The 17,934-nt window shown below is 41.1% G+C and overlaps 1 protein-coding gene across 9 annotated transcripts in view; it reads right to left on the reverse strand.

The window, feature by feature from the left end:
• ITPR2 (inositol 1,4,5-trisphosphate receptor type 2) overlaps positions 1 to 17,934 on the reverse strand; it is a 273,890-nt gene that overhangs the window by 84,761 nt on the left and 171,195 nt on the right. For all 9 annotated transcript variants that reach the window (XM_041118187.1, XM_041118189.1, XM_041118188.1 and 6 more), the window contains one exon: positions 637 to 745. In XM_041118187.1, coding sequence (XP_040974121.1) covers positions 637 to 745 — 109 coding nt within the window. The remainder of the gene's footprint in view (positions 1 to 636; positions 746 to 17,934) is intronic.

Genomic DNA, 17,934 nt, shown 5'->3' on the forward strand with positions numbered 1-17,934 from the left:
TTAGAAACCAGCCTACAGTAACTTCCTGTGGCTTCTATAATGGAATCGTACAAAAAGTTAGGTTATAAGGGACCTACAGGGATCATCTACTCAAATTTCCTGCTCATGGTAGTTAGAGCAGGTTCACCAGAGTCTTGCCCGGTAAGGTTGTAACAAGAACTGACACATTCTGCAGCCTCTCAGGGAAATCTGTTCCATTGCCTAAACAGTATCTTTGCGAGAAGCTTTTCCTTAGATCTTTTTTTTTTCCACATATCAATAAAGGATCTGGAATTTCAAAAAATTTTTTTGTTTCCAGAAACAGCAACATCTTTGTTCAACTGTTTTGCGCTTTGCTGAATTTCTGGATGTGGATTTACTGGCAAATTAAAATGGTGTTAACAACTGGACCTTGTATGATTGATTGGGGGGCATGGGGAAAGTCCCTGCTTCGGTACCACCCAATGCACACCAGCCATATGAGACAAGTGCGTGCAACTTAAAAATAGGAAAAGTTTGGTACTGCCTCTCTTCTAACTGGTTACAGAATGTGTTTGATTTATTTACCAGCTCAATCCCTGGAGCACTTACAATGTGCCTATTAGAAAAAATTGTGCTGCTAATTTTGTTCTCTTTAAATGACCTGTGTTGATTTACCTCCCACTTGTGCAGTTTTGCTGTAGCTGGCAGACAGAGGCCCATTCATACCACTTCCATATTCTCCTTTAAAGTAGCGATATAGGAGTATTTTCCTTAAAGTGTTGCCCTTTAAGAGAAAGATAAAAATAGAAGAAATTAGAGTTGTGGCCAATTTCCTTTGTTTGAAAAGCAAGCTGTTTAACATAGATACATAATTTATTAGGTCTTTCCATTATTAGTAGTAAGCATACAAATAGTAAAGTTGTCCAGAAAACAAACATCTAATGGTCTTATCTAACAAATCTCATGGGAAGAATTCTAAAATACTGTTGTATAAACTTCCTTTGAAGTTTCTTTTAAACTTATTGATTATAAATAAAATACCTCCACCTCAATAATTCTTACTGGCTATCTGTAAGATGTGTATCTTGAAACAAGTGCAAAGAGCCAGTGCTCTGCAATCAGTGTGTCTGTGCCCTAGCCTGCCATGGCAGTACTTTCTTCCTATTTTCTGCAGCTGAGTAGTATCACTCCCTTTTCTCTGATCTCAGATAATCCAGCTGATCATCTGAAAGAAGCCACATCACATGAAATATTAAAACAGAGATATGACATTTGATAGAATAGCTTAAAAAGCATTCTCTGTATCGCCTTGTTCCTTTACTTCCAAAACCACAACCAGTCAAAATTTGCATGCAGCTCTCTGAAGATCTTCCCTTTCATTTTGCTTATGTTCTGCAGCACAAGACACGTTGAATTAAGAGTCGGGGGTACCAATTACTTGGCATTTTTATTTTGCTTTCAGTCTCCTGGGAACACCTGCAGTCAACACTCAGCTTTACAGAGGCAGAAGGTGACACAACAACTGTAGGGGTATGTGTAACCTAAGATTTTATAATGAAAAGAGTATGGCAAGGTCTCTGATGATTACCACAGAAGGGGAAAAATTGTTCATTTCAACAGCATGGCAGTAAAATGGGACAACTTCTTCCTTACTTTTACTCACCTACTGGTTTTAATGAAAAACGGTTCTTAAAAATATGCGCACCAGAAGCATTCTCAGTACTTACCAGCTCACCGGTACCTGCACATTAGTGCAGCAGTCAACTTTTCAATCAAAACATCTCTGTGGCCACCACAGACAGCAAGCAGTGGGGAAGCAAGTCTCAGACACACCTCAAGAACCACTACTCACATTCCCACTTCTTTAACTTAGCAATATTTCCAAGAACAACCACATGCCACAGTGGGGCTTCACTGCTTCATGGACCTCAAAGACAATGGGCTTGTCCACCTCAAACAAGTGCCAGAATGCCGTATTCTGTATGTGTAGCCTGACAACACAAAACAGCCATTCTTTCCTAGTTCTTTCATTTTGATGTTTTAATTTGATAATAGTCTATACAGAGTTCCTTCAAACAGCCAAGAAAAGTACAAGACCTATAGTAAAATATCAAAAGCTATAAATACAATGGCTGCAAGAAAAATAAAAAGCATCACCTATACATCTGCGGTGCCATGGAATTTATTAGGTGGATTTTCCAGGTGAGCTTAAGCCAGCGTGCTCTGCGCTACAGAGGAAGACAAAGAACCAGAAGTTTCCGAGGACCTCACAGAGACAGATTCTTTCCCAGCCTAGTTTGTGATGGGGTTTAACCCTGCATGCATGGACAAGGTACGCTAACCAAGCTCGTAAGAGATTTCAAGAAGGCTAAGAGCGCCAGCTCCTCCTGCTCAACATCCTGTCTCTAGCTGTGACCAGACTCCAGTGTCTTAGAGGAAAGTGAACCTCATTTTCCTCATCTCCTGAAGAAGACAAACATATTACTGAAGAGAAAATAGGTCCCACCAGAACTGATAAACATGGACTAAGAACCAGGATAAAGTCCCTTTTCAAACTCTCTCAGGCATATGTATCACAGAATCATAAAACTGTATCACACAAACAGTATCATAGAGCAGAAACCCTTTCTAACTCCAGACTAGGACCCAATCCAGAACGGGCACTGCACTGAGACAAGACCTCTTAATCAGAAAGGCTGGCATTTGCCATACCACTTGATTAACCACTTGGCTTGAGGCAACATCCTCAACCAACAATCTATGCAGTCCGTTGATGACTAACAGAGTGCCATGGTAAATTATATAAACAGTCACAGTGCAGTCATGGGAAGAAACACCAAAAGCCATCTATATATAGTTAAGAATAATACCCGTGGTCACAAGCTTTATTGTTCAATCAAAACAGCCTTTATTTTATCAGGAAGAACGTTTAAGACCATGAAATAGCATTTGACTAATAAACTGAATGATTTAGCACTTGGGTCTTACCACCTGGAAGCAAGTAACTGTTAGCACATCTCAGATCTTCTTCCTGCCTCGTTACCTTCAAGGACACCAGGAGGAGCAGTGATAGGAAGATGCTTCTCCAGCTGGCTATGGCAAGGGGAATCCTGCTCCACCCATATCCAAACTAAGGCACGGATTTCACTTCTTGTCCCGAGGAGCAAGTCTTAATTATTAGGATTCCTGCTCTCTCTCAGTCCTCTCAACCTCCCACAAATCCACACAACACTTACAGTTCTCAGAAGCCAAAGGGTCAAAAGTCAAGCAGATCGTGTTTGAAAAGCAGAAATGTGGTGGAACCTCTGCTTTGCCTGACAGCTGTGCCAAACACGCACCCTCAGACTCAGCCCACATATTTGCAAGCTCGGGATCTTCATCCCCTTTGTGATGACCTTGGGCAACCATACGACCTCGGGCAGCCATACGACCTCCCCAAGTCTTGTGAAATTAGCTGCCGCTACAAAGAGCAGAAGAGCCCAGCCGTATGAACCGGGGCTGAGAAACGCGCCAATGCTCATGCCGTGTATCAGACGTGCCTGTCACCTCCAGCAAGTAACTGTGTGAGGCACCATGCTAGAAAATGCTGGAAAGACCCAGCTTCCAGAAAAAATGCTGATCCCGCTGGTGTAGGTGTCTGGGTATGCTTTTATGGGAATGCCAAAAAACAGTCAAGAACAGCCCCATCAAGTGGTCGAGACAAACCGCTGCCAGGGCAAGTGAGACAGCCATGCCATTGATGTCCTTGTAAATGGTTTCCTAACTTAGTATAACCACAAAATTAATATTGCCCAAAAGCAAATGATCACAGCGGTAGCGTGAATAGGCAGTTTGCAGCAACTGTTACTGACACGCACGTTACTGAAGCAGAGCCCAAAAATAAAAGCACACTAGGCAGCACAGTACTATCTTCCCCGACAAGGTTTCCAGCCTTCCAAGCTGAATCCCTCCCCTGATAGTTACAATACACTTTCTTTTATACCTCTTATTAGGGTATGGAAGTGGCACGTAAACATCACTCAGCTGACTGCAATCCTTCTATAATGGCTAGAACATTGTATAGCTTTGAAAAAACCACAATGAAACATAACAGTCTTATTGTTAGCCATGAATACCGCTGTATTGTCTCTAACAAAAGCTAGGATAAAGACTGAGGACACAAGAAAGCAACAACTGGTTATTGTTGTTGCAGTTTTAAATAGCTAGGGATTGACAGACAAAAGTTTCCAATAGGGAAAAATTATTCCAATAGGAACATGTAGACACAAACAAATTACGTTTTCTCAGTCCGTATTTCATTATACTAGTTGGTCTTTAAACTTGATTTAAATGCCTTACTACAATGGTTTATTCACTTTCCTTCTCTAAGCCTGCAAAAGGCTGGTTCCACATAAGGATGGGGTGTTCCGCGTGGGGAAGCAATGACTGAGAGAGGTATGTAAGGCTTATCGTGGATACCTGCATCAGCACCAGCTCACTGTATAACACTGCCAAAAATTATTTGTTCTGTCTTCTTATATAACTTTGCACACTTCTTAAGGAACTGGAATGATATTTATGATGTTCAGAAGGCTGAACTAGATGATCTGGTGATCTCCTCTGGTTTTCACTCTACATTAAAATAATGAAGTGGAAATGCTCAGATTATTAGTGATAACACAGAAAAGGCAGCCACATCCACCAAATATTTCTGTGATACAGTGGATGATGTTGTGAGTATATTTCAGTATTAATCCAGGAGGATGCATGAAAATTAGTCATGTTAAATCTTCAGATTTGAATAACTTGCAGCCAAGTATAAAAGAGGAGCTGGCTGGGATCTCTGGTCTACTAATACAGGTTTTCAGAAAGTTTGGAACAGATACAAAATTCCAGAGAACTGGGAGAAATCTAACATGCAATGATACTCTTAAAAAAGTACACAGGAGTAACTTTTTATACCATTTACTGATATCAAACCCGCTGCAATGAGTTTGATATAAATTCTGAGAAAAACAAAGGAATGGCTGATTTTAAGCTCCATTTACACAAAATTAAAGGAAGCTACTATAAACCAATGGCAGTTGTAATACTGGCATCATGTTGTAATAATTGCCTCAACATGGGTTTAAGAAAAAGAAACCTTCTCAAACTTCTGAAGATTATCTTCTGGTTTTGCTAGTAATGAAAATATCACTCTGGTAAAGTTTGATAAACTGGTGATGTGACACAATCCTGTAAGGCAAAATTCTTGATTAAGTAACGCCACAAGGATATTTATCAAATGGCTTAACAGCTAAGTGACTGACAGAATTCAACGTGCAATTTAAAGCAAGAAATCATAAATGAGTGTATGGGCTTCTAATGGGCAACCTCATGGACTATTTATTGTCTGCCTGATTTTTTTTTTTTTCAATGAAATGGAAGAATACAGAAAATAATTATTAATAGCATTTAGAAAGGACACAAGAAGAAACGGACATGAGGTCAAGTCACCGATAACAATTTAGGCATCATTTATTAAACTGACTAGAAGCAAACAATATGAGCCTCATTATGTCCAAACCTCTGTATGTCTCGTTATAGATGTAATAACAATAAAATGCATAACACCAAAAAATGGAGGACTCTGTTGTAGGTGGCCATGACTCTGGGGAAGAATGGAAGGTCTTGCAGAAAAATAAATCAGTGGAATCACAACTTCCAAAATCACATGATTCTGGAAAGGGTAACAAGAGCTGTTATGTAGGATTTGTGAGACTATCTTACTTCTTCCCATGCAGGGGCACATTACTGTAGGAATACTGCATCACAAGTTGGTGTCCACAATTCAAGAAGAATGCTGACAAATTGTATTAGGTTTGGAGAAGCTCCACGAGAGTGATTAGAAAATAAAACACTCCTTCTCATCAGAAATTCAAAGCTTTCAATCTACTGAGCTTATCAGTCTACACATGAACTACATGAACTCTGTTTCTGACTATCTACATGAGAAATCTGATAATGGATGACTTCAGTCTACAAGATAAAGGTGTGAGACACACTGGTAAGAAGCTGAAGACAGAAATTCAGCTAGAAAAGAGGAAGAGGCAGCTGGGTTATTCAGTTTGTGGGTTATGAATTTTGTTTTTATTTTATGTAACAGTAATGGCATTTAGCTATTGGAACAGCTTAAGAAGAGGTGTGATAGTCTCTATTGCTGGCAGTTACTCAATCACGACTAGGTGGCTTCTCAGACAGAAACTATTTGAAGATCTTGTGGTCTACATTAAGAGAACAAGCTGGGTGACAAAAATACGTCATCTCACATAATCTATGAAGACATCATGCCACCTTTCCTGTAGTAAATATAGATGAGGTTAGAAGCCTGGCTTTCTGTGAAGACTGTTTAAAAAATACCTACTTCTACATTTCTCCCCATCATTTATAAATGAAATCTCTATTCTGCTTGGTCTGAGTGGCTGCTTCAGGATGATTTTTTTTGTTGTCTTTCATCTATTTTCAAACTATTTTGTTCCCTTATTTCCCTTGGCGACAAAACATGGCAGAAGAAGCAGTTTTGTGCAAGTGCCTTCTGAGAAGATACCATGCATGGAAGTTTTATAACCCTTTAAATTATGATTTGACCTGCTCTTGAAATGTAAGATGGCACAGACACCTTCTCAGCTACCACGTGCATGGTGTTGCACAAGCATGAGCTTGGAAGAGAGTCCCAGAGTCTTGACTCCTACTATGTCCACAAAGTGGAAAATTTCTGTCCTCATGATGCCAGCAGCTTCCAGGGGGCTCACGAGTTGGGGGAGGTTGTTTGGTTTGGGGGGTTGTTTGTTTTTACACAGAGTGAGCTTTTTCCTGGTTTTGATCTTTTTGCAACAAGATGTTTTCTTAGCCAACTGATAGTTGAACCTGATGAATTTTCACCAATAAAATATGACACCCAACAGCAGAGTTATTTGCACACTGGGGTGTTTATTCACCCCAGGGAAAAAGCACTTTTAAATATGAAGTTGGGTCCAGCTGGTGTCCAGCTCTGCTTCCACTAAAATCAATGGGAGATTTGCCAGCAACTTCAGTAGGAGAAGGAGCAGACACGTACTTTGCCTGGCAAAAGTTTTTACACAACTCTGAAAAGAAAAAAAAAACCAAAATATGCACCAGACTTCATGACACAGTTCTCCTAGGAGAGCAGAACCGGCCACCCACACCTCTCAGCTGTCTCTCATTAGGCAGAGACACCCCACATTTTAAATGTGCCATTGTTCAATCCTACACAAATCTGGTATTAATCCCACTCATCTTAATACAAATTGCCTACATCACAAATGCTAACTGATAAACCTGAGGTTGTAACTAGTGCAGAGATTCATTAACAGGTTCAGATAAAATAACGAACCACAAGCATGACCCTTCTCTAAAACCAAACTACAGTGATTTAAAAAAGTAGTTCATTTATTTTAGCAGTCTTTTAATTCTTCTTTCCTTTGCAGTTCCAGGTTCCATAGAAAGCTGGAAGCTTAAGTGCCAAAATACTGCAAAACAAAGCTATTGCCAGTCTATTTTCAATACGGATAGTGAAAAGAATACTGGACACATAGCAAGAAAACCAGTTTTTGCCTGGTAACCGTCCAATTTTGCACCTTGAAGAAACTCAGGAAAGTGTCATATTAAAAGAAAGATTTTTTTTTTGGCAGTATCTCTAAAAAGTGTCTCCACTCGGAATACAGCAGGACAGAAAAACTGTTTGGATTAGTGAAAACCTCAGCATTGGGGCATTCAGACCTAGACTGAGAAGAAAACATTTTAAAAATACAGTTTGATTTTGTGTATTATAAAATTTTACTAATGGCCCATAAAATATTACTAGCTGTCAAATGTACATTTTTTTTTGTCCAAATATAAGATCTCCACCTATGTGGAGATACATTATATATACATTTGTATATATAGAACAGGTCTTTGTTGTGGGCAAATATTATTGTTAATATCTGTCACTTGTCCTGTTGCTCATTTAGTTACATGGTTTCCATCTGTAGTCCTAAATTGTGCACTTACAAAACAGATCATGTTTGCACCAATGTAATTTTGCCTTTGCAACTTTCTCCAGTACAAGACAAAGCATTGAGAAGCACAATAACCCAAGTTCTCCACCCCTGAAAGAAAACAATGTAAGATTTGATCACGATTATTCAGAAGCATTTATGACTGCACCATCAATAACATACTGTAGAAAAAGACCAGATCTGAAAAGCATAATTTTCAAAGACTAAAATTATCTAACTCTTATGCTGCAGGGGGTAAACTTTCAAAGTGATGCACAGGGAGTTATGCACACAAATCCTATTATTTGTTAACAGGATTTCTGTGTGGAACTCCCCATGCTCTGCAAGAAAAATTTACCCCTAAGTGTCCTAATGTGAATATTTACCAAAACAGACACTTAATTTCCAGATGCATACTTATGAGCACTACTGTGCTTTGACGTTTTAAGAGCAAGTTGAAACAGGTAGCTAGGGAAAAATAATACAAGTGGCCAAATAGTATCTTCATTACATTATTCTGTTTCACCATGTTGCTATTATGTTGCATTTCAAAACCAAAGCATTACAGATACCTGATTTACCAGATAAGGGATGCACTGCAGACATACTGCCTGTCCTATTTTGCATTAGATATGCTAGGATCTTCACTTGTTGGCTCAGGATTTTCAAAGTGGCTCAGGAGGCACTTCTGTAGTTCCGTTTTCACCTGCTCATTTTTACCCACCACCAGCTCCACTGATTTCTTGACTTCATCTTTCTCTACTAGTAAAGATTGATGAAGACACTTCAGAAATTCAGAATTTGTTCTAAGGCATTCCAGGTACTCATGTCACCGCTTACATTTGAAGGAACCTATGCATTTTCTAAACCACGTTATCAGGATTATTTTGCAATCCGGGTTACCAGGCCTCTGGAAATTTTTCAGTGGATTTGACATGAGTTCTGGGTTGTATCAATACCAAATGAGTACTTCATGGTTTGGGGTTTTACTGTGGAAATGTCATTAAACTGTGACTTGTGCCACCTTCACCAATATATACAAATATTCCCAGTTAACATTAATTACTCACCTAGAACTGCTCCATATGTCTGTATTATTAAAAAAAAAGATAGTGATATTAAAAGAAACTAATTTTCAGCATTTACTACCTTGCAAAATAATCATGGGACATGTGCCTTGACTCAAAATAATCCCGAGAGCTCATCAAAGCCAACCATTTTTCCTCCAATGCCACTCATTCCTGCCTGAACACCACTACATTCAGTACACGTAACTGCCAGATTCTGTCCTCCCATAATTTACAGATGTGCTTTTGACAATGATCAGCAACCCTATCTATAGTGCCCCGAGAACTAGACTGACAAAATGACCAATACACCTGATGCTTCTGAGAAACACACCTTGCATTCTTAGACGAAAACAGATACCGAATTATTGCTGATTTCTTGGACTTCAGGCATTAAGGACAAAACTCTGTGTGTGTGTGTCTACCTCCAAGTATACTTGTATTTTTAGGTGCCTAAAGACTGTACAAAATCAGGCCTTAAACAGCTTAAAAGGAAAGACCAGAATTGAATTTAAATTCTTGAAAGGCCAACATACAAAGTGGGGCCAAGCGAGTTTGCACTCCTACAGTCTGGCACAGACTGTGGCTACTGCAAAGGAAAACAGCTGGTCAAAACATATTTAAGCAGCTCCTATCCATGCAGCAAAACTGGTACAACCAACCAAAGTCAACCTCGTGGCAGTTCAGGGCAGCAGCAATATTTAAACTGCCAGTGTTATCAATGGTATATGGAAACACAGTCTTAGCATCTACCTTGCAGGAAAATGAGCACACATCAGCTCGAAAGAATAGTCTGGATGGGGTCAAGATACAGCATAAGATACAGACCCAAGTGCTAACTGCAGTGATAGGCAGATTCTCCCTTTGCTCTATGCTGCACAGTATGGCAAAGAAAAACCATCTTCCTCCATTTCTAAGCAGAGGAGAACAATTCCCACCTGGAACAAAGCCAGCTACTGCACTGACTTCACTATATGTATGAGATTAGGAGGCATTTCAGAGTAACAGAAAAGTAGAGCAAAGTTAGAAAACACTACAAATGTAGCACTTAGTCTTTATTAGCTATCCATTTTGACAGGGATAATTTAGAAGTATTTTTAATTCATGCTCCCTGGCTTTAAAAAAAATAGTAGTTTGAATAATTTTCCAGTAAACTTAATTGGGAATTTTCCATTAATGCCAACTCTCCCAACTGTATTATCCTTTTCATGATAGCTGGCACTTTTAAGTTCAGCACCTGAAGTTATGTGCTTGTATGAAAATTCTAGTTCTCATCAAAAAAAATCCAAAACAAAAATCACACACCGACCCCACATTAATTTCTAGTGCTCCTGGTCCTGGGAATAGTACTTGGAAATGTGAAATCTGTGTGGCCAGAGCCAGAAGGCCAGAAAAAACAAAAAGAAAAAAAACCCTAAAATATGTTGTTGGGGTTTTGATCATTAAGAAACCAAACCAAAGTGGTTTCATCATTTTTAAGAGCCTGACTCATGACTTCGATTGCCAGAGGTGGTAAATATCAAGTAAATATTAAGCAATGTCCTCCAGCAGATTTGTTGATACTGCATGCTAGGAGGAGCTCAGATCCTGACTCTTAGCAAGGACGTAGCTGCGGACACTTGGCTATCGTCACAAAGCGCCGCATCTCCTCTTCCTCAAACGGCAAATCAGCACATCCACTGCCAGCAACGGAGCCCAAGTAACTAAGAGTTAATGGTGATCCAAGATTATGAGGTAAGGCCATGTTAGAAGGAAAGGACCCCTTGATAAAGTATGAGAAATGGGTAATCTTACAACTAAAACAAAGTTACTGAAGATCTGAGCTCTGCTTCTGCCCTGGCAAAGGCTGTGCTGCCACACGGAAGAGTTGGGCTGTAGGATAACCTGAGCGCTGAATTCCTCAGGAGGCTGGAAAAAAGCGTTTGGCAGGTTTATTCCCCAGGAATGAGGCATCAGGTCTTGGTTCAGACCCCAGGTTTGGCCAAGCTACCTCAACTCCCATTAATGTCATTAATAAGTGAGCAGACTAAGCACCTATCCAGAGTCATTCAGGGTATATCCTGGCTTTTACCTACGGATTCACAAAGCTGCAGTGACTGGGTGTTGGGGTCTTTCCTGGCATATTGAAGTTTTTATAACACAGCGTCTCTTCCAGATGACAGGCAGGCATTCTGATTTTTGAAGGCATCTTTTACTAGGAAAAACATCTCTGTTTTCAAAGCAGTTCTCAATCCTCCCCTTTAAATTAGAGGCCAATATTAGCTTTCTACTCTTGGAGTCTAAGATTTCATCAGTTCAAACAAATAAACCTAATAATGTCCTTTGAAGAGTGCCATGGAAATAATTCTGACTTTGCGTAACACTGCAGCAGAAGTTTCATAAACCGTTTCTATTAGCCAAAGTTGCTGAATGAAACTGAAACGCTGTTAAGAGAGCAACATTTTGTTTTTAATAACTTTCGGAGGTATATTAGCTGTCATGCCAGAGCTCAATAGCTTCTTAGCTGTCGTCTTATTTTAGGAGCAACAGCGATTTCTAAATGCTAAGTTTCACAAGATCAGGAAAAAGTTCTCTTCTAGGTAGAACAGGAAAAAAAAAAAAAGAAATTCAAACCACTCTAGAATTGGTTGAAGAAATGACCAAAATTTGCTTGAAATTAAATCAGCTGTTCAAAGGTAGAGACAAGGGGGAGACGAAGACACTTTTTCATGAGGCTGTCTCAGGTTTTCAAATTCCCACTACTAAAAGACAGATTCATGTTTATATAAAATTTAATATGCAAGCTGTTCACCCATAATATTAAATTGCCCCTTTATATTTAATATTTGCTAAAATTGCTGAGTTATTTATGTCACAGATAAGATTGCTGCACATGTGCAGTAGCTGTTTCATCATAATATATTTTAGTAGACATTTATTATGAAGCTGTTGCCATTATAATGCCTAAATTTCTATTGCTTCCAAGGAGAAATATATTATCACTGGAATGTTCCTACATGCACAGCATGTAGCTATGGAAATACAATGTCATACGCTTCTTTAGAGCTGTTAAGTACAGCATAGATTGACGGTGAGCCTGCAGAAAACCTGCTCTGGAGGTCCTATAACTGACTGCAATTTTTTTCTACTGTGTTTCAAGAGTACTGATATCCCCACTAATGACATCTCTCTGATAAATGCCATGCAACATCCCAACATTAGGGCTCAATGGCATTATGAAAACCAAGATGAACTTTACAGTTCCAATAACTGGAAATTAGACTGCATACGCATGCCAGCCAGTCATTGCTTTGAATGAATAAAAAACAAAACCCACCAACAGTCTTAGGGGCTACATAATTCACAGCTCATGCTATTCTGATTATTAGTAAAATCCTCTGTTCTGAATGCAGCATTGCTACTGCATTTAGTTAGCATGTCTTCGTGAAAGGGAGAGGGCTTTACACTAAAGTTGCCAGAGGAGGGGAACCTCAATCCATCCCACTCCTACCAGTTTGATGCCAGTGCCAGCAACAGATGCCCAGAGCCTGGAGAAGGATCACAGGTCAGCAGGAGAGCACCTGAAGAGCTGCACAAAGGAATTCCAGCCACTCCAGCCAGTAAGCCAGCTTCACCGGGGGCCCAACTTAAATGCCTCTGTGCAAATGCACGTAGCGTGGGGAATAAACAAGAGGAGTTAAAGACATGGGGACACCTTCAGGACTATGATCTGACCATGGAGAAGTGGTGGGATGGCTCCTATGACTGGCATGTTGGAATGGAAGGATACAGGCTCTTTAGGAAGGACAGGCAGGGGAGACGAGGAGGGAGTGTTGCCCTCCATGTCAATGACCAGCTGGAGTGCATGGAGCTCCACCTGGGGATGGATGAGGAACTGACCGAGAGCTTATGGGTCAGGATTAAAGGGAGGGCAGGGACAGGCGACATTATAGTGGGCGTCTGCTACAGGCCACCCGACCAGAAAGACCGAGAGGATGAGGCCCTCCATAGACAGATAGGGGCAGCCTCACGTTCACAAGCCCTGGTCCTCATGGGGGACTTCAGCCACCCCACTATCTGTTGGAGGGACAACGCAGCAGGGCATAAGCAATCCAGGAGGTTCCTGGAATGCGTTGATGACAACTTCCTTCTCCAAGTGCAGTCAATGGCTCGATGTCCAAGTGGAGAGCAGTGACGAGTGACATTCCTCAGGGGCCGGTATTGGGACCAGCGCTGTTTAACATCTTTGTCGGCAACATGGACAGTGGGATGGAGTGCACCCTCAGCAAATTTGCTGAGGACACCAAGTTGTGTGGTGCAGTCGACACGCTGGAGGGAAGGGACGCCATCCAGAGGGACCTTGACGGGCTTGAAAGGTGGGCCTGTGTGAACCTCATGAAGTTCAACGAGGCCAAGTGCAAGGTCCTGCATGTGGGTCAGGGCAACCCCAAGCACAAGCAGAGGCTGGGCAGAGAATGGATGGAGAGCAGCCCTGCGGAGGAGGACTTGGGGGTGTTGGTTGATGAGAAGCTCAACGTGACCACATAATGTGCACTTGCAGCCCACAAAGCCAATCACATCCTGGGCTGCATCAAAAGAAGCGTGACCGGCAGGTCGAGGGAGGTGATTCTATGATTCTCCCCCTCTACTCCGCTCTCATGAGACCCCACCTGGAGTACTGCGTTCAGCTCTGGGGTCCCCAACATAAGAGGGACATGGATCTGTTGGAGTGAGTCCAGAGGAATGCCACAAAGATGCTCAGGGGGCTGGAGCACCTCTCCTATGAAGACAGGCTGAGAGAGGTGGGGTTGTTCAGCCTGGAGAAGAGAAGGCTCTGGGGACACCTTATAGCAGCCTGCCAGTACCTAAAGGGGTCTGCAAGAAAGCTGGAGGGGGACTTTTTAGCAGGGCCTGTAGTGATAGGACAAGGGGTAATGGCTTTAAAACTGAAAGAGGGTAGATTTAGATTAGGTGTAAGGAAGAAGTTCTTTACCGTGAAGGTGGTGAGGCACTGGAACAGGTTGTCCAGAGAAGCTGTTGCTGCCCCATCCCTGGCAGTGTTCAAGGCCAGGTTGGCTGGGGCTTTGAGCAACCTGGTCTAGTGGAAGGTGTCCCGGCCCATGGCAGGGGGGTTGGAACTAGATGATCTTTAAGGTCCCTTCCAACCCAAACCATTCTAGGATTCTATGAAAACCTTGTTAAAAGGTTGATTAGGGTGGGAAATAGTATAGACGAAGTTAGTGCCTTAAGTTAGATCAATGGCACAGTTTACTACAGCTTGCCATCTCCTAGAAGGCTCAGAGAAGTGCTGGGAGCAGATAAAGGTGTGGAAAAACTGTGGTGTTAAAGATTAAGATTACTCGCCTTGGAAAAGACATAAAAAGATGTGTCAGCAGTACAGAAAAGTATAAATGGTGAGGAGATGGGCAGGTTGGGAATTACTGTTTCCTCTTGCACCCAAGAAGGTACCTTCAATGGACTGTAAAGATGGTCAATAAAAATGTGATAGATAAATACTTGTTAACCCACACATAGTTGGATGGCAGAACTCATTACCATGGGAAGTCACCAAGGCCAAGAATTCAGCAAGACTCAAAGAAGATTTGGGCATTTCTACAGACAACAAGCAAAACCAGTTACAACAGCAAATGTTAAAAAAACAACTATGGGAAAGAAGACAAAATCTCAAGCTTTAGGGGCCACAGATTTATGATCTTACTGCTAAGGATTATCCTAAGACTTCAGGAAGAATAGAAAACTTCAACTCTGCCTACAGTGGGGATTCTTAGACCTTCTGAAGCATCTGGTGATGGCCACACAGAGAGACAGCATTCTTAATCCTCTGGTCTGATCCTCTTTGGCAATCCGCTTGTGTTTAAAAGAGAACATGAAGTGTACCAAGTCTATTTGTATTGGATCAGAAAACCAGTGCAGTGTAATGTAGATTCAAGAGAAAAAACGTTTTTATGAAATGTCTGATGACGAGACACCCAGAGCAGAGCACTATAGTGACCCAAAATATCAGCTGGCACTCTACATTTAACAGGCAAAAAGCAGAATTGCCATAACGAGAGTAAATTACCAAAATCCTAACATGAAAAAGGTCTGCATTTCATCTATCTGTCTTCATCTTTGCTTAGCAAAATACTACTGGTTTATATAAAAACGATGGCAGGTAGAAACACTTTAGCTTTTGAACAAAAGGCAGCTTCTTAGAGAGAAACTCTAGGCTTCCTTCTTCAGCGAGACATTCTGCTGGTGTTGACCTGTATACCACGGTCACTTGCTCAGCCAGGTATCTCTCCAAACCTGTCCTTCTGCCTCCCACAGATGACTTTTCTGTTCTTGTACTAACTGTCCAAAACACCTCATCCTCTAAGACACTAAAGAATGCCTTTGCGTGGCTGGGACAGCCACAGCATCAGACTTCTCAGTTCTGATGACAGCCTATGAACACCAGATCCCTCATTTAGCCCTAAATAACACTGCCCAGAATGTCACCATTATTTAGTTCCTTTGATTAATTACAACTTTGCAATGACTTTGTTACATAAATTGGTTTCCTATACATATTAAGCACCTTTCTGTCTCCCTGTGAGTCCACTTGATGATGAAATGGCTTTTTGACTGCTAAGGATTGAGTGTCACCCAGATGCCTCCACCTACATACTTAATGTCCTTCTCTGGCCTAAAATTCACTATACGTAGAAACAAGTATTAGTATTCTAGCTGTGGCACCCAGAGCTGCCAAGACTCAGCCAAAAGCCTGACAGATTTATATAGTGCAGAAGGGATGATGTAGAAGACCAGGAGAGGATCTGGATTTTGTCTCTCCTGCTTTGCTGTCTTCCATCTTTTTTCTTCTTTCTTGTCTCCTCTGAGTTTGCCTTTTTCCTCCCTGTCCCCTGGCTGTACCAATGACACATTATAATACATATGACACTTGATTTGTAGCTTCTCCCCCTCAGTAACTCTGGTAATCATGACTCCTTGTTTGGTAAAACAGCTCTGGAGGAGACTGGAAAAGGGCAAGCGAGCATTTGGGAAAGAAGCATCTGGTTAAAAGTTGAGCCTGCTCCTCCTCCACGCTCAAATCACTAACCTGAACACTGAGAAGAAACACACCTGATGATTCACTACAGCAAAAGCATTGGAACTGACAGAACAAACCAAGATGAAGCAAAATTATGTCAAAAAAAGGACAGGACAAGCTTAAGATGGAAGTAGGCTGGCAGGTGAAAAAAGTTCCAAGCACAGCGTTCAGTTTTGCAGAGAATTTTCCTCAGGCTTTGGTATATGCAGATAAGTACCTCAGACAACAGCAAAAAAATCATTATAGATTAGAACAGAAACAAATCTTCAATGAACATGTATTTGCAAATCAACAAGAAGATGGGGAAGGAAGGAGGATAATCTTCGGAGTCTAATCCTGGAGCACCCTCAACTACAAGAGAAGTCAAAGGAAACCGAGTATACTGAGTACCTGACAGAGGATCTAGATGACATCACGCTATTGTAAACTTCACATTAGGATGACTCTTTGGTGGTAAAGTAGAAACTTTAATTTGGAATTTCCTTGCTGCAAAGCCGTTAACATTTTCAGCACAAGACTTAGGTTTAATTTGAATAGGTCTGGGCAACAGACGTATTTGCAGTGGCAAAGGCTTTTTATATTGCTTTCACCAGCAGAATGAAAAGGCTCAAATGGCTAATTAAATACAAAATTATATCAAAAAAGTCAGAGCCAGTGTCTTTTTAAAAATACCTGATGTTTAAGGGAGGCTAAATTGAGTCAGTATCTGGGAATGTACGTGCTCTGACCTGTGTGAAAAGGCAGCCTGGGGTACTGTGTACAGGCAAGACAGTTACCATGGATACCTCACTGCTTTAGGTGTAGAAGCTTAACATTACAAACAACTTTGCAGCATTAGGCTACTGGCCTCATAAAAACACTGCAAAATAACAATGAATTCTGAGATGACCATTATGATCCGTTTCTTGACATGCGAATATAAATCTTGTATCATAAAGCAAAAGACAAAAGCAGGATTGAGAGGAAATGGCCAGATCTTGCAGGCCTTAATTTACAGTCTGCTCCTGAAAGATGCTATGGTCCTCGGCTCACACTGATGATAATGGGACCTGCAGGTAGGCAGCTTGGCTCACAATACTGTCCTCCTGCCTAAAGTTTTACCTAAATTCGGACTCCAAACTTGATCCAACACAATACAGGCAGAGGGAGATGCAACCAGAGTTAAAATAACTCAATTATTGATTACAAAAAGCTTTCCCTTTCAAAGTTTCCCTTTAACAGCGCAAGTTAATCTGTAAATATCTACCACAGGGTTTATGGTATCACACATGCTGACTACATTAAAGGACAGCTATTTCACATGAAAAGTTATACTGTATTCCCACACCCTTTAAAGATCACTAGGTCTAAATGTGCCTGTTGGGCAGTAAGCTGTGTGCCTACTGAATGCTTTCAGTAGCTGAGAAATGCCATAGATTTCTTAGGTGAACAAGCATGGCTTCACGACTGCAAGCCCATCTCTTGGCCTAAATACCACTCCACCTGGTAGACACTCTCAATAGAAAAAGAAAATGTGCTTCATACCACTGTGTCTAATAGTGGCAAAGGATATTCACCCCGTCCACCTAACCATCTGATCTATTGGTCCAACAGTCAACCATTTTTCAGACAGCGAATGCATCTGTCTCCTCTTTCACCTAGAGCAAAGGTTCACAGGAAATCACTTGAGACGCTTTCTTCTGCTTTTGGTATTAAACTATACACAAAAGAAGTTCAGGTGCAGGTGAGGCTAGTGTTGTGTTTCAGGGAATGAAAAATCCATCTCAAGGAGATTTATGATAATATAAACTATTCCACAACTAGGAGCTCACATGGA

The sequence above is a fragment of the Aquila chrysaetos genome, chromosome 17, assembly GCF_900496995.4.
Source record: "Aquila chrysaetos chrysaetos chromosome 17, bAquChr1.4, whole genome shotgun sequence".
NCBI lineage: Eukaryota > Metazoa > Chordata > Aves > Accipitriformes > Accipitridae > Aquila > Aquila chrysaetos.